At 52.2% G+C, this 24,947-nt stretch overlaps 3 protein-coding genes across 9 annotated transcripts in view; 2 read left to right on the forward strand and 1 right to left on the reverse strand.

Moving 5' to 3' along the window:
- ZNF580 (zinc finger protein 580) overlaps window positions 1–21,640 on the forward strand; it is a 209,189-nt gene extending 187,549 nt beyond the window's left edge. For 3 of the 5 annotated variants that reach the window (XM_050771854.1, XM_050771853.1, XM_050771852.1), the window contains exons 2-3: window positions 19,247–19,367; window positions 20,670–21,640. In XM_050771854.1, the coding sequence (XP_050627811.1) occupies window positions 20,682–21,200 (519 nt within the window). In that variant the 5' untranslated portion in view covers window positions 19,247–19,367; window positions 20,670–20,681 and the 3' untranslated portion in view covers window positions 21,201–21,640. Of the gene's footprint in view, window positions 1–19,246; window positions 19,368–19,422; window positions 19,468–20,669 lie in introns of those variants that run through there. The other 2 variants (XM_050771851.1, XM_050771850.1) reach the window with 2 other exon arrangements.
- FIZ1 (FLT3 interacting zinc finger 1) overlaps window positions 1–24,947 on the reverse strand; it is a 255,628-nt gene that overhangs the window by 34,384 nt on the left and 196,297 nt on the right. The window lies entirely within an intron of this gene.
- Window positions 21,728–23,789, forward strand: ZNF581 (zinc finger protein 581). Of its 3 annotated transcripts, none has more exons than XM_050771847.1 (2): window positions 21,728–21,947; window positions 22,719–23,789. In XM_050771847.1, the coding sequence occupies exon 2, from the start codon at window positions 22,738–22,740 to the stop codon at window positions 23,329–23,331; it is 594 nt and encodes a 197-aa protein (XP_050627804.1). In that variant the 5' UTR covers window positions 21,728–21,947; window positions 22,719–22,737; the 3' UTR covers window positions 23,332–23,789. The 3 variants fall into 3 exon arrangements, with proteins under 3 accessions (XP_050627804.1, XP_050627806.1, XP_050627805.1); XM_050771849.1 differs by lacking the exon at window positions 21,728–21,947 and adding an exon at window positions 21,979–22,013; XM_050771848.1 differs by lacking the exon at window positions 21,728–21,947 and adding an exon at window positions 22,060–22,198.

The following is a 24,947-nucleotide window of genomic DNA, read 5'->3' on the forward strand; positions in this document are numbered from 1 at the left end:
GCAACACAGGAGGTCCTGGGAGGACGCAAAAACCCGCAAGCTGATGTTATGTTTGGGAGGAAAGACCTCAAAGACGCGGGGTTTTCGGCAGCACCAAAGACCAAAGACAGGGCTCTTCTTAGCTGCCCAGTTTAGTCATTCCTGGAGGTGTCACCTTGGATAAGTCACTACACTTCTCTGGACCATTTTTCTTTCTTCTGTATGGAACTGTAGAAGCATTGTGACAAACCACTGAGAAGAGAGATGGAAGAGTTTGGAAACATCTTTAAGTAGTTTTCTTGAAAGGGCAGGATAGGAGATACTTAAACATGATCCTAATCATGATCCTTTCATTCATACATATATATGAAATTATATTTTGTGATATAGTAGTGTAAAATAAAAACAAACACCACTTAGGCTGAATTATCTCCTCCTCCTCCTCCTTCTTTCTTCTTCTTATTTTATAGAGATGGGGGTCTTGCTGTCTTACCTTGCCCAGGCTCGTCTTGAACTCCTAGCCTTAAGCGATCCTTCTGCCTGGTCTTCCAAAGCTATATTCCCCTTTCTTTTCTTTTGATTTATATATATAAAAATCAGGGCTCAAGCGATTCTCCTGCCTCAGCCTCGTGAGTAGCTGGGACTACAGGCATGTGCCACCACGCCCGGCTAATTTTTGTATTTTTAGTAGAGACAGGGTCTCACCATGTTGGCCAGGCTGGTCTCGAACTCCTGACCTCAGGTGATCTGCCCACCTCAGCCTCCCAAAGTGCTGGGACTACAGGCGTGAGCCACCGCGCCCAGCCTAAAATAAATGTTTAAATGTTGTGGGTCGCTAAGAGTATCATGGGCCCTAGGCACTGTATCTGCTACTGTGTTGAATGCATAAGTCAGCCCTTTCTGTCCAGGTTTCCTAATTTGCAAAATGAGGATGATAATAAAACCTACTTCACACAGTTGCTATGATGATTAAAGAAGTCATTATATGTAAAGTATTTTGGACAATGTATGGCACACAGTAGGTGCTATGAGTTAGCTATAATAATTACTACCATTTGGCACTCCCACTAGCAATAAATAGGGACCTCTGTTGCTTAACATTCTTATCAATATCTGATAGTCAAACTTTAAAATGTTCAGTAATCTCTTGGTGTGAAATCATTTCATTTCATTTCTTTTGTTTTTTTTTTGAGAAACAGCCCAGGCTGGAGTGCAGTGGCGTGATCTCAGCTCACTGCAACCTCCGCCTCCCTGATTCAAGCAAATCTCCTGCTTCAGCTTCCCGAGTAGCTGGGACTACAGGCGCCCACCACCACGCCTGGCTTTTCTGTATTTTTGGTAGAGACGGGGGTTCATCGTGTTAGCCAGGATGGTCTCGATCTCCTGACCTCGTGATCTGCCTGCCTCACCTCAACCTCCCGAAGTGCTGGGATTACAGGCGTGAGCCACTGCGCCTGGTCTATTTCTTACTGAGAAGCTCTTTATTAAAAGAGATCATTTATAGCACACAGAACTCATCCCCCAGTTTCCCTTTTTTGGGAGCTGGAAGTATGTCATCTCTGCATCCCTATAGAGAAGGCATGTATATGCCTCAGTGAGTGTTTGGTGAATGAACGAGTGAGAAATTGAATTCATGCAGGTGGAAGAATTTTGTACCAGAGCTTAAGGCTATTGAGTATTTTTTTTCCCTTTTTTTCTCCCTAACCTCGCTAAAGCTATTAAATATTCACAGAGGAGAGCACTGTTTAGTGGAATTACCATAAGCTTTCAAATCAGGCAAACCTGGGTCCAGATCCATTTGTCCACTTGCTGTGCAACTCTGGGCAAGCAACGTCCCCTCTAAGTGTCTAGCTGACATCTACAAAGTGGGCACCATAATGCCGTTTGGCAGGGTTGTAGTTAGAATGCCACCAATTGAGAATGCTGAAGGTCTATGTGATGCCTGGAACCAACTGGTGCTCAATAAATGTGGGTTCTGGCTGGGCGTGGTGGCCCCGTCTCTACTAAAAATACAAACATTAATGTGCACAGTGGAGCGTGCCTGTAGTCCCAGCAACTTGGGGAGCTGAGGCAGGAGGATTGCTTGAGCTTGGGAAGTTGAGGCTGCAGTGAGCCAAGATCACGCCACTGCACTCTGGCCTGGGTGACAAAGTAAGACCCTGTCTCAAAAAATAAACATAAAATAAATATAAAATTTTAAAATTTAAAAACAAATCTGGGTTCCTTGCCTTTTCGTCTGTGGTCTGGTTTCTGAGTCCCTCAGTGCCTAGCAGAACACTAACAGACTACTGCATGACTTGAGGCCAGAAGCCCGGCTACACAGAGCCATTAGAAAATTGCAAGAGGATTTTAGTGGGGCGCAGTGGCAGGTGCCTGCAATCCCAGCTACTCAGGAGGCTGAGGCAGGAGAATCGCTTGAACCGGGGAGGCGGAGGTTGCAGTGAGCCCAGATAGCACCATTGCACTCCAGCCTGGGAGACAGAGCAAGACTCCATTTAAAAAAGAAAGAAAAAAAAAAGAAAGAAAGAAAGAAAAGAAAACGAAAAAGAAAAAGAAAATGGCAGGAAGAGTCTTGGACTTGGAATCAGAAGATTTGCCTCGCTTCTTTCCATCTCTACCTTCCTGTAAAACCTGAGCACTTCACTTCTCCTCACGGAGCCTAGATTTCCTGCCTTTTAAAAGAAATTGGCTGATAGAGTTAGTTAGATGGCTCTGCAATTCCTCTCCCTTTCATTTTTCTATGTACCCAAGAAAACTGAAATATACGTGCACACAAAAACTTGTAAACAAATGCTTGTAGCAGTATTATTCATAACAGCCAAAAAGCAGAAACGACCCAAATGTCCATAAACAACATGTGGTATATCCATAGAGTGGAATACTATTTGGCCATAAATGAGTAAAATACTGATCTGTGCGAAAACATGGATGAACGTTTATGCTAACTTAGAGGCTGGGAAGGGTGTGTGGTGGAAGCGGGGACAAATGAAGGTTGGTTAATGGGTACCAACATACAGCTACACAGAAGACATACTTTTTTTTTGCGATGGAGTTCTGCTCTTGTTGCCCAGGCTGGAGTGCAGTGGCGCGATCTCGGTTCACGGCAACCTCCGCCTCCCGGGTTCAAGCAATTCTCCTGCCTCAGTCTCCTGAGTAGGTGGGATTACAGGTGCCCACCAGCATGCCTGGCGAATTTTTATGTTTTTAGTAGAGACGGGGTTTCACCATCTTGGCCAGGCTGGTCTAGAACTCCTGACCTCGTGATCCACCCGCCTTGGCCTCCCAAAGTCCTGGGATTACAGGTGTGAGCCACTGTGCCCAGTCTGTATATTGCAAAGTAGTTAGGAGAGAGCACTTGAAATGTTCCCAACACATAGAAATGATGAACACTCAAGAATGGTGGTTACCCCAAATGCCCCGATTTGATTGATCATTACACATTCTATGCGTGTCACAAATACTCACATATACCCCAAACTATGTAAAATATTATGTGTCAATAAAATAAAATTTAAAAATAGATTAAGTGAAAGAAGCCAGGCACAAAGGACCACATATTAGAAGACTATTAATACCAGAATAGGGTAATCTGTAGCGGCAGAGTGTAGCTTTGTGGTTCCTTAGGGTGGGTGGGGATAGAGAGTTGGAGGGAAGGAAGAATAGAGGAGTGATACCTAAAGGGCATGGGATCTCTCTTTGAGGTGATGAAAGTGTTCTAACGTTGACATCGTGATATTTGCACACAACTATGAATATACTGACTATTGAATTATACACTTTAAATGGGTGAGTTGGGTGGGGTTCAGTGGCTCATGCCTCTAATTCTAGCACTTTAGGAGGCAGAGGCAGGAGGATCCCTTGAACCCAGGAGTTCCAGACCAGCCTGGGCAACACATCACCACAGCCATCTCTACCAAAAACAAAACAAACAAAACCAAAACACAAACGCAATAAAAGCGCGGTGTAGTTGTGCATGCCTGTAGTCGCAGCTACTTAGCAGGTTGAGGTGGGAGGATTACCTGAGCCCAGGAGGTTGAGGCTGCAGTGAGCCATGACCGTGCCACTGTAATCTAGCCTGGGCAACAGAGCAGCCAGACCCTGTCTCAAAACTAACTAAATAGGCTGGGCGCGGTGGCTCACGCCTATAATCCCAGCACTTTGAGAGGCCAAAGCGGGTGGATCACCTGAGGTCAGGAGTTCTAGACCAGCATGGCCAACATGGTGAAACCCTGTCTCTACTAAGTAAATAAAAAACCAAACAAATAAATTAGCCAGGCCCACGTGGTGGCACATGCCTGTAATCCCAGCTACTCGGGAGGCTGAGACAGGAGAATTGCTTGAACCCAGGAGGTGGAGGTTGCAGTGAGCCAAAATCGGGCCACTGCACTCTAGCCTGGGCAACAGAGTGAGACTCCATCTCAAAAAAACTACAAAGAGGCCGGGCACAGTGGCTCACGCCTGTGATCCCAGCACTCTGGGAGGCTAAGGCAGGAGGATCACCTGAGGTCAGGAGTTTGAGACCAGCCTGACCAGTATGGTGAAACCCCGTCTCTATTAAAAATACAAAAATTAGCCAGGCATGGTGGCAGGTGCCTGTAATCTCAGCTACTCAGGAGGCTGAGGCAAGGGGAATCGCTTGAACCCAGGAGGCAGAGGTTGCAGCGAGCGGAGATCACACCACTGCACTCCTGCCTGGGTGACAGAGCAAGACTCCATCTCAAAATAATAATAATAATAATAATAATAATAATAATTGGCTGAACATGATGACCTTTCAGGATCAAACTGTAGATGCTATTTAAAAACTATAAACCTGGTATGGTAAGTATATGGATGTTCACTATGCGATTCTTTCAACTTTTCTATATATTTGAAATTTTTCATAATAAAATGTTGGTGTGGGAGCCTGTAGACTGTTTTTGTAATCTGAATTTTGAAAACCTCAAATCAATTCCATGATAATTCTCATGATACTGTCAGTTCCCTGAAGGTAGACACCATGTTCACATCTTCACCTCCCATATCTCTGACGTCCACACTAGTGTCTGGGAGTATTCAGATATTCAATACACATGAATTGAATTAGTGAATCAACACATAAGTGTATTGAATGTGAAATGAATACAGAGATGAATAAGTAGCTGGTAACAATGGCCGTCTGAAGTCCTACGCCAATAGTAATCCTCAGAGATCCTCCTCAAACCTTCCTGTTCGATCTGCAAAGTAACAATAACATTAACAATAATAGCTAATATATATTGAGCGCTCACTGACTGTGAGGGGAGGCAGGTCCAGATTTTGCAGAAAGCGAAGCTTATCCAATTAAGAAAAAGAGTACTAAGCTAAAAATACAAAATAAGATACGCAAGCGAACATTTAGTATGAGAAAATAAATCCCACCTAATGACATTTACAAGATGACAATTACCATATGCAACCTCCAATTACAAAGCATACAAGACATTTTTATTAATTTACAACCTTACACAGCTCTGTCACACTTTCCTCCCTGCATCCTTCGATCTGTATTTCATACCACAACAATTTACAGTTTAAGCAAGTTTTATTTCAGATTCAGGACAGTTGCAGATTTAGCACGGTCGAGTTTGGGAAAATCAAAATCACGTTTCTTTCAGGTATGAATTTAAGTTTACAAGGCATGGCAAACTTTTTTGAGCAGTGACTAATCTTAAATATTCTTTGAATTGTTGACACCCACTAGGTAGAGAAGTGGTCGTGCCCGCGAGGAGCCTCGGAAGGTTAAGCTTTGTTAGCTTCGTGGTAAATCCACCTGAACAGCTACGTTTAACGACTTTTAAGGGAAAGAATCATATCCGCTTTGCTACACGAAAGGGGGAATCCTGAGAGGTAAGACTGGACTCCGGCTTGGAACCGGATTGTGGGGGTCCTCCACGCCTCTCTCAGGACCCTTCTTGTCGCTACCTACCCCGCCTATCTTCCAACAGAAAAACACGGAGGTTCCCAGAACCGAGAGTCGGGAGCCCCAGCTGGCTCCTGGCTGGTTCTGAGCGAGTTCCTCCCCATTCTGGCGCCTGAGGTTTTCGTCTGTGTGATGAGGTGGGCACATGCCGATCTCCCCGTTGGTTCCCAGCGCTGTCAGAACAAAAATGAACGAGAGACAGGAAGCCCCTCGGCGGAGCGTGATCGTTTGGGGAGTTGGGGGGCGGAGGGGTCCCCACTTACTGAAGGGGGTGGGGTGGGTCAGAGCGGAGAGCGGCTCCTTCCTCTCGGAGCCTTGTGTTTCCAGCCGGAGCGTTTTCGCAAAGGGCCCGAAACGCGCTCCTTTTTCCCAGGGACTCTCCCCAGTCACGGCCCGGGCCTTTCCTAAAAGCACTCTCACTGGCCGCCGTTTCCTCTCGGCTGGACCAGAGAGGCAGCCTGGATAGCCGACCCAACCCGCCTAGGACCCGCTGGCTCCAGTGCTGAGGAGCTTAGAGAAGGAGAAGTTGTAACAAGGCGGATGGCTGGGCCTGGGGAGATGGGGGAACCATAGAGAGGCGGGCGGGTAGAGGGGCCAATGTGGGAGTGCAGACGAGAGGAAGCCTGCGGGTAGATGGGCAAGAAGGGAAAACACTAGAGACGCGGGACGGCTAGACGGGCCGTCAGGAGCGAGATGCAGTGTGGGGCGGGCCGCTGGCCTCCGAAGGCGGGAACGGAAAACGGATCTCCTTGGGTTGAGGGATGTTGGCATGTCGGGAGGTCTTTAGTCTCAGTCCAACGCTACCAGCGTGCCCTAGAGCTGTGAACTCTTAGTCGGCTTCATATTATTTGTCACTTGTAAAACAGGAATGATTCTGTTACCGCTCAGGGTGATGAAATAAAATCATGTATGAAAGGACTAAGCATAGTGCCTTTGCACAGATAATATGGGACACCTGGGAACGGCTGCTATTATTTTCCCACTCTGAAGTTCTTCTGCAGCTCTGAAGTTCATCAGGGAATTAAAACTAGGCACTCGTGCATTAAAAAAGAGAGAGAGAGAGAGAGAGAGAGACAGAGAGAGAGAGAGAGAGAGATCTGAGGATTCCCATATAATCACTCTCAAGGTGTCTCCGTCTCTAAAGCCTCGTCCCGAGCTCAGACTTCATTCTTTCTCACGTGGGTCACAGTATCAGCCAGCCTCCTCCTCCCTTCCCTAGTCTCTCAGCTCCCAACTCAGCCGCTGAACATAGACAGATCCTTTTTGTTTGTGTGTTTGTTTGTTTGTTCAGTTTGAGACGGAGTCTCGCTCTGTCGCCCAGGCTGGAGTGCAGTGGCGCAATCTGGGCTCACTGCAAGCTCCGCCTCCCGGGTTCACGCCATTCTCCCGCCTCAGCCTCCCGAAAAACTGGGACTACAGGCGCCCGCCACCACGCCTGGCTAATTTTTGTGTTTTTAGTAGAAACAGGGTTTCACCATGTTGGCCAGGATGGTCTCGATCTCTTGACCTCAGGTGATCCACCCACCTCGGCCTCCCAAAGTGCTGGGATTACAGGCGTGAGCCACTGCGTCCGGCCAAGTCCAGATTCTTTAGTCTGGTAGTTGTGGATGTCTCCACCAGCATCGTCCCCTGCTTGGTCCATTGTGTGTGCTCAGTTGCCCTGAAAGATGGACAGTTCTTTAGGCTCTTTCAGTCCTGGCTTTTATACCCGCTTCCCCATCTTGGCTAACTCTCTTGTGTTCTCCAAGACAACTCAGATGTCACACTGGAAAACCTTTCCAATTCTATTCCTCTCCCCTGCTGAGTCAAGTGGCCCTTCTGGCCTCTTGCACCTGTCATTGCACTTATGACCCTGCATTATGATTGCCTGTTTGTTTACCTGTCTACTTCTGGAGACCTGTCTGTCCAATATGGTTAAGTTACTAGCCACATGTGGCTTGAAATTGTATTAGGCCAAATTGAAACATGCTGTAAGTGGAAAATAGACACTAGATATCCAAGATTTAGTACAACGAAAATGAATGTAACACAACTCAGTAATTTTTATACTGCTTATATGTGAAAAGTTTTGGTAATATTTTAGATAGGGTGGGTTAAATAAAATGTTATTCATATGCACTTCACCTGTTTGTTTTTTACTTTATCAATGTGGCAACTATTAGACAGAAATAATTATATATGCATATTTACACTGGCTAGCATATACATAGAAGACTATAGGTGTAAGTATTTCCTTGCTCTGTTGGCTGAAAGGGCTTAGAAGCCATGATGCCTCAGCAGCAATGAGCACACTAAGCACCCAGGTGTTGGTTTCTGATACCAATCTCCCAGGACTCCTTGGGAAAATGATGGTAGGAATGGGACAGGAAACATACAAGATGGGCCCAAACGATCTTCTTTTTCTTTTTTTATTTTTTGGTTTGTTTGTTTTTTGAGACAGAGTCTCGCTCTGTTGCCCAGGCCAGAGTGCAGTGGCGTGATCTTGGCTCACTGCAGCCTCTGCCTCTTGGGCTCAAGCGATTCTCCTGCCTCAGCCTCCCAAGTAGCTGGGAACACAGGTACCTGCCACCATGCCCGGCTAATTTTTGTATTTGTAGTAGAGACAGGGTTTCACCATGTTGGCCAGGATGGTCTCGAATTCCTGACCTCAAGTGATCCGCCTGCCTCGGCCTCACAAAGTGCTGGGATTACAGGTATGAGCCACTGCGCCCGGCCCCTTTATCTTTTTCTTCCTTTCTTTCTTTCTTTTTTTTTTTTTTTCTGAGATAGGGTCTTGCTTTGTCACCCATGATGGTGTGCAGTGCCACAGTCATTGCTCCCTGCAGCCTCGACCTCCTGGGCTCAAGCGATTCTGCCACCTCAGCCTCCTGAGTAACTTGCACTACAGGTGTTCACGCCATCACACCCGGCTAAGTTTTGTATTTTTTTGTAGAGACAGGGCTTCACCATGTTGCCCTGGCTGGTCTTGAACTCCTGGGCTCAAGTAATCCTCCCACCTTGACCTCCCAAAGTGCAATCCTCCCACCTTGACCTCCAAAAGTGCTGGGATGACAGATGTGAGCTACCATGTCTAGCCGCCATAATTTCTGTTTTTTTTTTTCTTTTCTTTTCTTTTTTTTTTGAGAGCGAGTCTCACCCTGTCACCCAGGCTGGAGTGCAGTGGCGTGATCTCAGCTCACTGCAACCTGCGCCTCCCGGGTTCAAGCAGTTCCCTGACTCAGCCTACTGAGTAGCTGGGATTACAGGTGTCTGCCACCACACCCAGCTAATTTTTGTATTTTTAGTAGAGACAGGATTTCACCATCTTGGCCAGGCTGGGTTCGAACTCCTGACCTCCTGATCCACCCACTTCGGCCTCCCAAAGTGCTGGGATTACAGGCGTGAGCCACCGCGCCAGGCCTACTGCCATAATTTCATTCAACCTCTCTGGTCCTCAGTTTCCTTATCTGTGAAATGTTAGTGCTGAATTTGAGAAACCAAGGGGCCTTCTTCTTCCAAATTCTAGTCGTGAGTTAGGTAAGATTCTTTAGTGAGGCTGAACGAGTCTTTGAACTTGAGTTTCTGTAGGCTAGAGGAAACAGTAGTCCCCTACCTACTTCTCCCAGGTTCTAAGGTGGGTGAGACATTTTGATATTTTGGTCTTTGTCGCCCCCACGAGGCCTAGGAGGGTTCCCTATCGCCCCAGGTGTCCAATAAAGATCAATCCGCCAGGTGCTGTGGCTCAGGCCTGTAATCTCTGCACTTTGGGAGGCCGAGGAGGGCGGATCACCTGAGGTCAGGAGTTCAAGACCAGCCTGATCAACATGGAGAAACCCCGTCTCTACTAAAAATACAAATTAGCCCGGCGTGGTGGCGCATGCCTGTAATCCCAGCTACTCCGGAGGCTGAGGCAGGAGAATCGCTTCAACCCCGGAGACGGAGGTTGCAGTGAGGTGTGCTGAGATCATGCCGTTGCACTCCAGCTTGGGCAACGAGAGCGAAACTCCGTCTCAAAAAAAAAAAAAAAAAGAAGAAGTGAGAAAGATTTACTTGCCACCTAGGGTAACTGCTGGTCTTCTTTCCCCTATTAGTGTAACTCAGTGTAATCTATTTCAACTCTGCACCTGCTGGACTTTGTGAATAGGGAGTTTACTCTCTGGTCTCAGTAGCCCCATCGATAAAAGGGAATAACTTATCTCCTCCTTGTCAACAGCCAGATGGTGGTGATTTGCCAAATCTAAGACATCTATTTTCTTGCCTTGTTCTTCTTTATTTTTTCCCTCTCAGTTTTAAAACTGGATAGCCCCAAGACTTCTTCCAAACCAGGGTGAGTTGCTCACCTATTTTGTCCTCACTTGTATCCTTAAGTGCAAACTGTCATTACCTTATTGGCCACCAGGGGGTGCCCTACACATATAGTACTGTGGTTAAAGAAGCTGGCTCAGGAGAAAGCGAAGAACCAGGGCCCAGTTCCCAGCCTTGCCCTGAGTTCCTACAAACCTTCAAGGGCCTGCTCTACTTCACAGAGCATCATGTCTCACACTCAGCATCCTCCTGGCCTTATGACATGAACATGTGTGTGGTCCTGTGGAAAAGTCTTTAAGTACTCCAGCTGCCTCTGCCAACACTGGGTAACCACCTGGGTGGATGATCACTGACTCTCTGTCCATTGTTCCCAACATTTCCAGGAGGTGGCTCAGCATATCCCGGCTGGCTGCGGAGGCTGAGGCCACATACTTTATTTATTTATTTATTTAGAGACGGAGTTTCGCTTTTTTTTCCTTTTTTTTTTGAGATGGAGTCTTGCTCTGTCGCCCAGGCTGGAGTGCAGTGGCCCGATCTCGGCTCACTGCAAGCTCCCCATCCCGGGTTCTTGCCATTCTCCTGCCTCAGCCTCCCCAGCAGCTGGGACTACAGTCGCCCGCTGCCATGCCCGGCTAATTTTTTTTGTATTTTTAGTAGAGACGGGGTTTCACCGTGTTGGCCAGGATGGTCTCAATCTCCTGACTTCGTGATCCGCCTGCTTCAGGCTCCCAAAGTGCTGGGATTACAGGCGTGAGCCATCGTGCCCGGCCAGGAGTTTCACTCTTGTTGCCCAGGCTGGAGTGCAATGGCGCCATCTCGGCTCACTGCAACCTCCGCCTCTCGGGTTCAAGCGATTCTCCTGCCTCAGCCTCCCAAGTAGCTGGGATTACAGGCATGTGCCACTTCGCCCTGCTAATTTTGTGTTTTTAGTAGAGATGGGGTTTCTCCATGTTGGTCAGGCTGGTCTCGAACTCCCGACCTCAAGTGATCCTCCCGCCTCAGCTTCCCAAAGTGCTGGGATTACAGGTGTGTGCCACTGTGCCCGGCCAGGAAAGATTTTCTAGAGTAGGAAAGACAGCATAAAGTATTTCTAGAAATCGGACCTGAAATCAGAAAGGTCTAGCAATTTGTCTGTTGCTACAGAGCAAAGGCAGAGGGCGGAAATTCTTCAACTCATGAGACAGTTGAAGACAGACCCTAACTCTTGATATGCTCCATGGCAAGAAAATGGAGTACCATATCCCCATCGGTTAGGTGGTAATGCCAAGGCCATAGAGGGGCAGTCATTGGCCCTGGATCACACTGCTAGTCAAAGCTGGCTAGTAGGATGTAAAGGAAAATAAAAGTCTCAGGGCTGCCAAATTCATTATGCCCAAGGTAAGCCTGGAGACTGAGTCATGCAACACTGCTGTCTGCTTCCCAAACTGCTGTCGTTGCTTCACAACCCGGTGTCAAAGCATTACACATTAGCCAGACCCTCACAGAAAGACAAAGGGCCTCAGGCATCTCCACAGGACCACCAGTACAGATTGTTCTTTGCTGTCGTCCATCCTTCCTCCCATAAAACAAGAAAATGGGCCGGGTGCTGTGGCTCACACCTGTAATCCCAACAATTTGGGAGGTGGAGGCGGGCAGATCACCTGAGGTCAGAAGTTCCAGACCAGCCTGGCCAACATGGTGAAATCCCGTCTCTAGTAAAAAAAAAAAATTAAAAAACCAAAAACAAACAAACCAAAAAAAAAAAAAAAAAAAAAAAAAACAATTAGCCGGGTGTGGTGACCCATACCTGCAATCCCAGCTACTTGGGTAGGCCCGGGCAGGAGAATCGCTTGAACCTGGGAGCTGGAGGTTCCAGTGAGCCAAGATGGCGCCACTGCACTCCAGTGTGGATGACAGAGTGACTCTGTCTAATAATAATAATAAGAATAATAATAATAGAACATGTCCCTTGTAACTTTAGGTCTGCAATCTAAGTCTAGTTCCTAAAACTAAAGTCTGTTTGATTTCACACTGATAATGCTTATCTTCCCAGGTACAGAACAAAAACGGTGAGCTCAATCATTGTTGAGGTGGGTTGGGTGGATCACTTGAGGTCAGGAGTTCAAGACCAGCCTGGACAACATGGTGAAACCCCATCTCTACTAAAAGTACAAAAATTAGCCGACGGTGGTGGTGTGCACCTGTAATCCCAGCTACTCGGGAGGCTGAGGCAGGATAATCGCTTGAACCCGGGAAGTGGAGGTTGCAGTGAGCCAAGATCACGCCACTGCACTCTAGCCTGGGCGACAAAGCAAGACCCCGTCTCAAAATAAATAAATAAATAAATAAGTAAATGGGAATAAATGAAAGTCTTTCCTTGGCTCAGTAGCCCTGCGGGACAAGGGAAGGGAGGAAGAAAGTCTTTTCTATTGTATAGTCTTTCCCTTTGTGGAAAGACTGGCTCCTTCTCGAGCCCAGAAGGATAAAGTGACTTTTTAAGGAAAGTCCTTTTCTAGCTGGGCGCGGTGGCTCACGCCTGTAATGCCAACACTTTGGGAGGCGGAGGCAGGCGAATCACAAAGTCAGGAGTTCGAGACCAGCCTGGTCAACATGGTGAAACCCCGTGTCTACTAAAAATACCAAAAAAATCAGCCGGGCGTAGTGGCGGACGCCTGCAATCTCAGCTAGTCGGGAGGCTGAGGCAGGAGAATAGCTTGAACCTCCAGATGCGGGGGTTGCAGCGAGCCGAGATCACTCCGGTGAACTCCTGCACTCCAGCCTGGGCAACAGAGCGTGACTCCGTCTCAAAAAAAAAGAAAAGTCCTTTTTTTTTTTTTGACAAAAGCCAGCTCTGTTGTATTCCCTCCCTCAGCATCCGGCACGGCGCCAAATAGTGATTTTAACTTTTGTGTAGTGTGTGTGGAGTAGCAAGCTGCGCGACGCAGGAACCTTTCTCTTATGGGTGCGTTTCCGGACGGAGTGCTTTCCTGCTGCTCTCTGAATCCGGAAGCTGTCGGAGAAGTCGGAGTATCCCGGAAGTCGTCCCTGCGGCCACTTCCGGACGTGAAAGTTTGCTGCGTAGGGCTAGGGAGACCGGGCCGGACTGCGGGGAGTGAGCAGGTTTAGCCGTGACGGCATTCTTAAGAGTCCTGCCCAAGTGAGGGATTTGGGGTGTGGGACAGAGTGGTCCCCAGGGCAGTGGGCATTGGAAACTGAGAGGCCCTGCGAAGGAGGCTTGGGGAGGGGCTGCGGAGACCAGGGGACGAGGTATAGGAAGAGGAGGGCAGAAAGCCTTGGGAGTGGGCTTGGATCCAGTTGCCCGAGAGGCACAGGCCTGGGACTCACTGTATTTCCCAAGGGGAGAAGAGGCTATTTCCCATGGGAAGACAAAGTGGGATGAATAGTGGACCTTGAGAAGAGGGGGTGGCCAAGAAAAGGTTCCTGAAGGACGCAGGACCCAGACTGCAGGCTGGGGAGGGTTTGGGCAGCCAGAGGGAGGTGAGGGTGCTGGAGCGGGGGTCACTCGGTCACTCTGGCCGGAGATCTGAGCGGCTTCTGCTTCCTCTGCGCTGTGGAGTGCATCTGTTTGCCAGCCTCGCTGGACCGTTGAGAGGATTCATCGAGACCCTGGATATGAATATGCAGTGTGAACTGAAGTTTGGGGACATGAGTAATCAGTCACAGTGGCCCAAGATTTGAGGTGTAAATGGAGAAGTCAATGATTCGCTGCAGCTGTGTGGAACAGGTTGGGTGAGGGCAAGGGTGGGAAAGGTGGCTGAGGTCAGGTTGGGCGAGGCCTTTCATGCCAGGCTGGGAGGCTTATACTGTAGGGAGGATTTTAAGCAGAGGAGCTGGTGGACTGGTGAGCAGGGCATATAGGTGACACCTAGCCAACTTGAGAGGTCAGAATACATGATTCCAGAAGGCTAAGGAGAAGGCTGCCAGCAAAGGGGAAGAATTCTCAGGGCGAGGAAAACACAGACGCCTTTGCGTGTGGAGCTGTGTAAATGCAAGGTCTGGCCAGGGGCCTGTGAGATGCCGTGTGTGCTTGGAGCACAGGAATGAGAAGTGAGGTGGGGAAGTGGCTGGGCCACCTCACAAAGGGTCTCAGAGTCTAGGCTGAGAAACTCGGACTTGGTCCTGAGGGTAAAGGGAGCCAGGAGAATGTTACGCATGGTGCTGAGGTTGCATTCAACACAGCTGTGAGAAGAACCTGTCGAGGTCAGGCCAGTGTGGGGGAGGAACTGGAGGCCAGGGTACCAGGGAGAAGGCTTGTGTGGTGGTCCTGGTGAGAAGGAAGGGGCCAGAACTTCGTCTGGAGAATGGAGGGCATTGTCCAGCTCTTGGAGAACGGAGGGGAGTGCCCTCAGGGGGTGGAGGTGATGGAACTTGGTGCTTGTCTGACTTTGGGGAGTGAGGGAGTGGGAGGAAATGGGGATGTTCAAAGTTCTAGATGGTGGGACAAGAATTTTGTCTAGATGGTGTGGCTTCCCGATGATCATGTCTTGGGGGTGAGCAGGGGTTCTCTTTGTTGGGGAGCTGGGTAGGGAGGTAATGCTTGACTTTTGGACGGGGCGATCAAATTCATTTATTCAACCAATATCGAATTGATTCCCTACCCTTTCCTGAGACCTTTGATAGATTCTGAGAGTAGAAAATTGACCAGGATGGAGCTGGGCCTTGGAGAGTGGGGAAGGCAGGCAGTCACACAGCAGGCAGTAGATCGACGAGGCCATCATGGATCGTGCTGTGGGATGTGAAGGAAACGAACAGACGGAGGACACCGAGCAGGGCACCTCGAGCTAACACGGTCACTAAAGGCTGCTGTGACCAGGTGTTCTGTGAGCTGAAACCTGAAGGCCAGGAAGGAGCCATTCTTGTGAGGAGCTGAAAGGAATATCACAGAGAGGGGAAGAGCAAGCACAAAGGCGTTCCAGATGGGAGAGGCCAGTGCATCAGGCAAGGGAGAGGCAGCACCATGATGCCCAGAAGGGAAGGCAGCTGCGAGGACAGTCTATGCAGGGCCTTGCAGTGTCTGGGTTTACTCTAAGGGCAGAAGGGAAGGTTTAGATCATAATATACTGCGTTCTGTAATTCCTGGGCTCAGGCAGTCCTCCTGTCTCAGCTTCCTGGGTAGTTGGGACTGTAGGCAGGCACCACCACCTCTGCCTAATTATTACTACTTTTTTGGAGAGACAGGGTCTCAATATGTTGCTCAGTCTCAGAAGGGAAGGTTTTAAGTCAGGGAATGATTCTATGAGCTTAAAAAATCACTTAGAAATTGCCACAAGGAAGGGAGGGAGAAGGCCAGGCATGATGGCTTATGCCTATAATCCCAGGACTTTGGGAGACTGAGGCAGGTGGATGCTCGAGGCCGGGAGTTCGAGACCAGTCTGGGCAACACGGTGAAACCCTGTCTCTTCTAAAATTACAAAAAAGTAGCTGGCTGTGGTGGTGCACGCCTGTAATCCCAGCTACTCAGGAGGCTGAGGTGGGAGAATTGCTTGAACCTGGGAGGTGGAGGCTGCAGTGAGCCGAGATCCCACCACTGCACTCCAGCCTGGGTGACAGAGCGAGACTCTGTCTGAAAAAAGAAACAGCAACAAAAAAACGAGAGGGGAGGGAGAGTGATGGAGGGAAGGCTGCTACTGCTATAAGCTGGGGGTAATTGGTGGTGGTTGGCGCTGGGGTGGCAGCGGCGACGGTGGGATTACAGGGAAATGTGTGGCTTGCTGACAGGGTCATGTGCACTGACCCAGTGCGGGCAGAGGCAGGTGCTGTCCTGGCCATCCCGCTTGAGGATATGTGACCTCAGGCCAATCACACGATCTCTTTGAGCTCTGCTTCCCTCATCTGTAAAACACGGATCCTCATGGTACTTTCCTTGTAGCTCTGCCCTGAGGATGCTGTGCATTTAGCAATGGCTGTTCCCGAGTGAGGGCTCAATAAATGGTGGTTATTGTTGTCATTATTTCCGGGGACAGCAGTGGGGGTGGGGGTTGTGGCCACTATAATGCCAATAGTTATATGGTCTGAAACTCAAGAGAGGGATTGTGTTAGTTTCATTGCGTCTCTATGAGTGAATACTTGAGGCTGGGTAATTTACAAAGAAAAGAGGTTTAATTGGCTCATGGTTCTGCAGGCTGTACAGGATGTGTGGTCCTGGCAGCTGTTTCTGGCGAGGGCTTCAGGAAGCTTACAATCATGGTGGAAGGTAAAGGGGTGGTTGGCATATGGTGGGGGGAAAAGACTGGTGAGAGGTGACACGCTTTTGTTTTTTGTTTTTTTTTTTTGAGATGGAGTCTTGCTCTGTTGCCAGGGTGGTGTGCAGTGGTACAATCTTGGTTCACTGCAACTTCTGCATCCCAGGTTCAAGTGATTCTCCTGCCTCAGCCTCCCGAGTAGCTGGGACTACAGGCGCCCACCACCACACCCAGCTAGTTTTTGTATTTTTAGTAGAGATGGGGTTACACCGTGTTGGCCAGGATGGTCTCGATCTCTTGACCTCATGATCCGCCTGCCTCACCCTCTCAAAGTGTTGGGATTACAGGTGTGAGCCACTACGTCCGGCCTGACATGCTTTTTTAAACAACTAGATCTTATGAACTCAGCGAGATCTCAGTCATTACCTCAAGGATGGCACCAAGCCATTCATGAAGGATCCACCTCCGTGATCCAAATGCCTCCCACCAAGCCCCATCTCCAACACTGGGGATTACATTTCAACATGAGATTTGGAGGAGGCCAGGTGTGGTGGCTCAACCCTGTAGTCCCAGCACTTTGGGAGGCCGAGGCAGGTGGATCATGTGAGGTCAGGAGTTGGAGACCAGGTGGCCAATATGGTGAAACCTTGTCTCTACCAAAAATATAAAATTAGCCGGGAGTGGTAATGCATGCCTGTAATCTCAGCTATTTGGGAGGCTGAGGCAGAAGAATCGACTGAGCCCGGGAGTTGGAGGTTGCAGTGAGCCTAGAATTGTGCCACTGCACTTTAGCCTGGGCGACAGAGCAAGACTCCATCTCCAAAAAAAAAAAAAAAAAAAAAAAATTGGAGGGGACAAACATTTTATCAGGGATCTGGGCAAGAGACTCAGGTTGGGTAATTGTCCAAGTAGACCAGGGGTTCTCAACCAGGAGCAATGTTGCCCCCTAGGGGACACAGGCAATGTCTAGAGACATTTTGGGGTGTCACGACTGGGGTTGGGGAAGGGTGCTACTGGCATCTGGTGGGTGGAGGCCAATGATGCTGCTCAACATCCTACACTGCACGGGATGGTCCCCCACAACAAAGAGTGGTCTGGCTCAAAATGTGTGGTGGCCCACGCCTGTAGTCCCAGCTGCTTAGGAGACTGAAGTGGAAAAGGATCACTTGCACCTGGGAGGTTGAGGGTGCAGTGAGCCAGAAGCATGCCACTGCACTCCAGCGTGGGTGACAGAGTGAGACTCTGTCTCAAAAAATAGACATACCGCCCAGTGAAATGTTTAAAAAGTACCTTGTGTTCCAAACCAAATATAACTGTGAGGCCTTTTGGGCTGTTGGGCCTGCAGTTTACAACTGGTTGACAGTGGTCTCTGGAGTTGTTCCATAAGGCAGGAGCCACATGTGGCTTAAATTTTGATTATGGGAAATTATTACTTTTTGAGAGTCTCCCTCTGTTGCCCAGGCTGCAGTGTAGTGGCATGATCTTGGCACACTGCAACCTCCACCTCCTAGGTTCAAGCGATTCTCCTGCCTCAGCCTCCCAAGTAGCTGGGACTGACGGGGGGCACCACTACACCCGGCTAATTTTTGTATTTTTAGTAGAGACGGAGTTTCACCATTTTGGCCAGGCTGGTCTCAAACTCTTGATGTCAGGTGATCCGCCCACCATGGCCTCCGAAAGTGCTGGGGTTACAGGCGTGAGCCACTGTGCTGATTATTGGAAATTTAATACAATTTAAAATTCAGGTCCTCTGATACACCAGCCAAATTTCAAGAGTGTAAGAGTCCCACGTGCCTAGTGACCGTCATAGAACTTGGTACCACTGCAGAAAGTTCTGATGGACAGTGCTCTAGGATGTAGCGGTGGCACCCCCAGGGTCCTGGGGCTGGCTGCAACTGTTACCTCTTCTGTCCCCCACTCCCAGCTGCACCTGCAGATGCTGCTGCTGCTGCCGCCCTCCTGCGAGGCCGCGGCGCCGCGTGGCTGGAGGAGGAGCTGCAGCGGCCGCGTGTGCAGCCCTCTCCAGTGCAGCTGCAGCGCCACCGCGCGTTGCTTTCGACGCCCGAGTCCTTCGCATGCGCAGCCAGCGCCTGGGCCTCAAGTGCCCCAGGACCTGGCGCAGCCCGCGAGCCCGCATCAGGCTTCCAGTGGGCCCCGTGGGCAGTGCCAGCCTTTCCCACCTCCGCATCTGGCAAGGCCTGGCCTTCGCTGCGTCTCGGTGTCCCCATGTGCCTTCTGGAAATACCACACCTCCCCACCTGCGCACGTAGCCGTCTGGCGCTCTGTGGGCCTCGGTGCCCGCATGTGCCCTGTGGGAAGCACACACCTTCCCCAACTATCTGGCAGCATCTGGCCTTCTCCGGGCCTCGGTCTCCCCATTTGCTGGGTGGAGAATCACGGCCCGGCCACATCGGAGCCAATGGCTGGCCTCTGGACCTCGGTCTCCACATTTGCCCCGCCGGCAGGAACATCCCTTCTCCCGCCCTCTACCTCGGTGGGTGGCCACGGCCGAGCAGACAGCGACGGCCCAGTGGAAAGAGGACAAACCCTTGTGGGCCTTCGGGCAAAGACGTAACTTTGCTTAGTCTCGGTTTATTGGCCGATCTCTTGTCAAGCGGCGGAATCGTTCCAGTCCGGAGGTGGGAGGGGAGCGGGGCCGCCGGGGGCGGGCGTCTTCAGCGAGCCCCGCGCCTCCGGTCCCCTCCCCGCAGGGCGCTCCGCAGAGCCGAGGGGTGGGAGCGCCGGCTCCAGGCGGCGGAACCTCCGCACGGGGCTCGCGCGCTTCCGGCCGGCGCCTTTTCCCAGGGACGCAGCCAACCCCTCGCACCCCCGCGCCCGCGCCCCCAGTCCCCGCGTCTCCGGCGCCGCCGGCCCGGAGCTGCCCGGAAGTCTCGGTTCCGCCGCCGGCGCTCGCCAGGGGAAGCCCGGGGCCGCCCGGGACCTCGGCCCGCTCCTCCGGACCCGAGAGGCCGCCGCACGGGGTACGGGGGCCGGGATGGAGGGAGGAGCCTGGCCCCGGGACGACGCCGAGGCCGGGCAGGCTGGGGGAGTGCGCTGGAGCCGCCCGAGATGGGGATGGGGGTGGGGAGCGGGAGGGTCGGGCGGAGGGACGGGAGGGGCAGTCGAGGCGCCAAGGCTCCTTGGGGAAGTGAGGGGAATAGGAGGGGCCCCGGGGCCGGGAGGCGGGGGGCGGTGTGTAGCGGGATGGGGGCGAAAACGCCCGGGTGCTGGGGTTCCCAGAAACAAGGGGAGTAGAGCAAAAGAACGGGCGGGGGCCATGCTGTGTGTAACAGGGAGAGGGATGGGGCTCCTGGAAGAGGTGAAGAAGAGAAGGAGAGATGCCAGATGTACACAGAAAGGAGGGGAAAGTGGGCTTGGGAGAGGTGCTGTGGGAAGCGGAGTCCCGGGGCCTGGTGCGCATAACGGGGTTTGGGAGAGGGCCCCTGATGGGTACAGAAAGAAGTAACGATGTCACCGCCATATATAGGGGCGGGGGAGAAAAGGGGGCCCTTGGGGAGAATGTAGCAGGTAGCCAGGTTGGGAGGTTGGGGTATACAGAAGGAAGGCATTTGAGGGGTGTATAGATGTAGTGAGACGATGGGTTCCGCAGTGAGTAGAGGTGGCTAGACTTCGAGGTGCTAAGTGTAGGAACAGGATGGAAAGGCCCTAGTGAAATGTGGGGAATTGGGTTAGTGGGGCTCTGGGGAGGTACCTAGAGAGGAAGTGAGGGAGGCCACGGAATATGAAGATGGGGAGGCCCTGTGGCATGTAGTGGGGATGGAGCCCCAGGAGGGCCTGGAAGCCGATGCGGGGGCTGGTTGGGCGGGGGGTGCGGCAGAGGGAGGGGAAGCAACCTGAACTGGGGCTGGGCAACAGGGAAAGAAGAAACCACAGATTAGAGAAATCTAGGCGATCAGCAGGGCCGGGGTGTGAGATGTAGAGAGGTAAACAGATTGAGGGATTGATTGCTGGGGTGGGTTGAGAGAAGAAAAGGGAAGAAAAGTCGGGGGACTACGCCCTCAGACCTGACCTGGGTGCTGAGAGGTGGATCCAGGAGTGGCAAGTGGTGGCGGGGTTTTGCAGAGCTCAATTGGATGTCCTCTCCGAGGCAGCTTGATGGAACGTGGGAGAGCTGGGCTGGAGTGAGTTGTTATTTTGCTGGGGAGGTGGTCAGTGGCGCACAAAGGGTAACAAGCAGCGATAGTGGGGACGCTTTCCATTTTAGGAAGCTTTTCCTAAAAGGAAGTGGCAATTTTAACTAATCTCCCCTCCGCCGCTCCCAGCTGCCGCTCCAGATGCTGCTGCTGCCGCCGCGGCCACCCCACCCTCGGTCCTCCTCTCCGGAGGCCATGGACCCACCGCCCCCCAAGGCTCCCCCTTTCCCCAAGGCGGAAGGCCCCTCCTCCACTCCTTCCTCGGCGGCGGGGCCCCGACCCCCGCGGCTGGGCCGCCACCTCCTCATCGACGCCAATGGGGTCCCCTACACATACACGGTGCAGCTGGAGGAGGAGCCCCGGGGCCCGCCCCAGCGCGAGGCGCCCCCAGGAGAGCCTGGCCCTCGCAAGGGCTACAGCTGCCCGGAGTGCGCCCGTGTCTTTGCCAGCCCTCTGCGGCTGCAGAGCCACCGCGTGTCGCACTCGGACCTCAAGCCCTTCACGTGCGGCGCCTGCGGCAAGGCCTTCAAGCGCTCCAGCCACCTGTCGCGGCATCGCGCCACGCACCGCGCCCGCGCCGGGCCGCCGCACACCTGCCCGCTCTGCCCACGCCGCTTCCAAGACCCCGCGGAGCTGGCGCAGCACGTGCGCCTCCACTAAGCTCGAGACCCGGCTTGAGCTGCCCTGCCCCTCTCAGGGCCACGAAGTCTGACCCACACAGCGTCACTCACTCCCACACACACTCCCTGGCTCCGCTGAGGTTACTGCCTTACCCTGGGCCTCAGTTTCCCCACCTTCCAAAGGGAGGAGCATCATTCCTTCCTTACCCCCTTTCTAGCTGTGTGATGTAGACCAAAGTCGTTGCCCCTCCCTGGGCCTGGGAACCAGTCGGAACTGGGTTCCGGTCCAGCTGTGCTGTGTGAGCCTTTGCAAGTGACATGACCTCTCTAAACCTTGGTTTTCTGCTCTCTGGAGCGGTGAACCGGTGGTTGACTGTGGGGAAGAGATGATAAAGAGCACGGGCACGGTCTGGTTCATTTCTGTATCTACACCCCTTCCGCCCACGTCCCCTACCCTTTGCTCAATAAACATTCCGCACTTCATTTTCAAGCTCTTCCTTGCGTGTACGTGCGCGTTGGGTGCTGGGGGGTGGAGACCGGATCTTCCTCGCTTGGGTACTTTCCTCTCGGTGTGTGTTTCTGGCCGGAGCCGTTTCGCGACGGCCCGGGCGCCCCGCCCCCACCTTCCTTCCCTAGACCCTTTCCTCTCCCTTCGGCTTCTCTCTTTCGGCCGGCGCCGCCAGCTCCTGGGGCACACCCAGAGGTCCCCTTCCCGCCGCCGCCTGCAACTGCGAGGGTAGCCCGGGGCCGCTTGGAGTCGCCCGGACCTGAGAGGCTGCTGCACTGGGTACGGGGGCCGGGAGGAGGGAGGGGGCTGGGAGCGGGCGGCGGGAGGGGCTGGACCGCGTGGAGGGTACCTGGGCCGGGGCGGGAGTGGGGCAGGCGCCGGAGGAGGCTCTTCTGGAGCTTGCAGGGGGCGAGAACTTACACAGAAAGGCCCAGGAAGCGAGGGCTGTGGCCCCGGGGGTGGAACCCCGAGAGCGCTGGGACCTAGAACGAGCCTGGTGGTGGCCGGGCGAGCACTAGAGAGAGACTGAGGTGGGTGGACGGGTGGGAGCACGGAGTTGTTCAGACATGTCGCTGGAGAGGGCCAGAACCTGGGGGTCCTCACGTCGGAGCCCCTGGGAATAGGTTTGGCTTGTATGGAGGCGGTCAGGAAAGGCTTGAGTATGTAGGATGGGCCAACACGCAGACCCTGCAAAGGGCTAGAAGGAGGGGAGGGAGAGGCCTGGAGGCCTGCGGGGTGGGGCACCCACTGACCTGGGAGGCCACAAAGAGGAAAGTTAGAGCGAGGTCCAGGTTGTGCAGAGCAGGTCAAGAGATCCTGTGAGTACAGTGTGTGGTGGAGCACCGAGGCTAGGAGAGCTTTTCCAAGGAGGGAAACCCTGGGGACCTTTTAGGGGGTCACAGAGTCCAGCTGTGAGTGGGACTGGAGAAGAGGGACTGAGGGCAGCAGGATGTAGAGGTCCTGGGCCGTTTAAAGGGAGGGAAAAGGATGGAGCCTGCGGTGCTGAGCTGCCCTTTTCTATATAACCTTATGCCATCTCCCATCCACCAGGCCTCAGCCAGCCCTCCGGATGCTGGTGCTGCCATCCCCCTGCCCTCAGCCTCTGGCATTTTCCTCCGTTGAGACCATGGAGGGCCCTCCCCGTCGGACATGCCGCTCCCCAGAACCTGGACCTTCCTCCTCCATCGGATCTCCCCAGGCTTCATCTCCTCCAAGGCCCAACCACTACCTGCTCATTGACACTCAGGGTGTCCCCTACACAGTGCTGGTGGACGAGGAGTCACAGAGGGAGCCAGGGGCCAATGGGGCTTCAGGCCAGAAAAAGTGCTACAGCTGCCCCGTGTGCTCAAGGGTCTTCGAATACATGTCCTACCTTCAGCGACACAGCATCACCCACTCGGAGGTAAAGCCCTTCGAGTGCGACATCTGTGGGAAGGCATTCAAGCGCGCCAGCCACTTGGCACGGCACCATTCCATTCACCTGGCGGGTGGTGGGCGGCCCCACGGCTGCCCGCTCTGCCCTCGCCGCTTCCGGGATGCGGGGGAGCTGGCCCAGCACAGCCGGGTGCACTCTGGGGAACGCCCATTTCAGTGTCCACACTGCCCTCGCCGCTTTATGGAGCAGAACACGCTGCAGAAGCACACGCGGTGGAAGCATCCGTGAGCTGGGCTGCCGGGTGCCCCAGGTACCACAGGACTTTGCAGGGAGCCTGGACTCCTGTCCAGACACCTGGTGAGAGCCCGAGGCTGGTGTTCAGGCCCCCGGACACAGACACAGAGCAGCCGCATCTCAAAGGCAGAGCCCTGCCTGAAGGAGGAATCCGTGAGTAATCTTCAGGTCCTCCGTGTTGTGGAGCTGAGATGGGAATGAGCTCCTACACAAAATGGAGTCCTCTAGCCTAAAGATATCAGCTGTTCCGTGGCAGAGCCTTGACTGGATGCGGGTGGGGAGTGTCGTATGTAAAGTCTCTGGCCTCATAAAAGATGGCTGTGGGTCATCAGGAATCTGTGCCATCTTCCTGAGGCTTCTGTGCTGTTGTTGGGGAAGGGACCCCAGTCCTGCCTTCCACCCCCCAACCAGGCCTGAGACCGATCAAACAATAAACGCGTTTCCCACCCTGAGCACTCGAGGTTTGTTTTTAGAGACGGCATCTCAGACCCTCTTTGGTGGCTGCCTAGCAGGGAGACCTCAGCTTGCCTGGCTGGGGAATGGGAAGGTTGGCCTGCCTTGGGGTTATCCCCTCCTCAGCTCCTGAACACCTGGGTCATCTGGGAAGAATGTTTTTAAGCTGAAACAATTTTAAAATCACAACCTCCTATCACAAACACATTTTATATGGTAATAGAGTACACAGATATGCAAAATATATGTGAACCAAGTTTCCTTCCCTTTTTTTTTTTTTTTTTTTTTAGATGGAGTTTCGCTCTTGTCACCCAGGCTGGAGTGTAATGGCAAGATCTTGGCTCACTGCAGCCTTTACATCCTGGGTTCAAGCGATTCTCCTGCTTCAGCCTCCCAAGTAATTAGGGTTACAAGCATGTGCCACCATGCCCGGCTAATTTTGTACCTTTAGTAGAGATGGGTTTCACCACGTTGGCCAGGCTGGTCTCGAACTCCTGACCTCAGGTGATCCACACACCTCAGCCTCCCTCAGGACCCTGGGCCTGGAAACAAAAGTTTCTTTACCATAGTTAGCTTTAGTATGTGTAGATTTTTTTTCATTAGCTATTATTATTTGAGATGGAGTCTCGCAGTGTCGCCCAGGCTGGAGCAGTGGTGCAATCTCCACTCACTGCAACCTCCACCTCCCTGGTTCAAGCGATTCTCCTGCCTCAGCCTCCTGAGTAGCTGGGATTACAGGCACGCACCACCACGCCCAGCTACATATTTTTTTAAACTGCTGATTTCATCCTATTCTATTGAATTCTCCACCCATGAACCTATAGTTTGGAAAAGACTAATCTAGGGCAGGTGGCTCCCCCTGGAATTTCTGGACCAGGCTGCAGTTTATTTGTAAAGTGAAGTGGGGAGGGGAGGATCATGGGTACAGCTTTGCAGGCGGTGCAGACGTTTAGATTCTCCCTCCATCGGGTTAAGACCTTGCTCTCCTAAGGGCTGGCCAGAGTCCAGAGCATGGATGCTTCTGGTGAACAGGAGAGGCAGGTGGAGCTGAGCCTGAAGCTAAATAAACATCTGCTTATGAATTCATTTTTCTTGCCTGTCTGTGCCAGGCACTGTGCTAGGCCTCATTTGCTCTTCCGACCTCTTTTTTTGGGAGG

This window comes from Macaca thibetana, chromosome 19, assembly GCF_024542745.1.
Source record: "Macaca thibetana thibetana isolate TM-01 chromosome 19, ASM2454274v1, whole genome shotgun sequence".
Lineage (NCBI taxonomy): Eukaryota > Metazoa > Chordata > Mammalia > Primates > Cercopithecidae > Macaca > Macaca thibetana.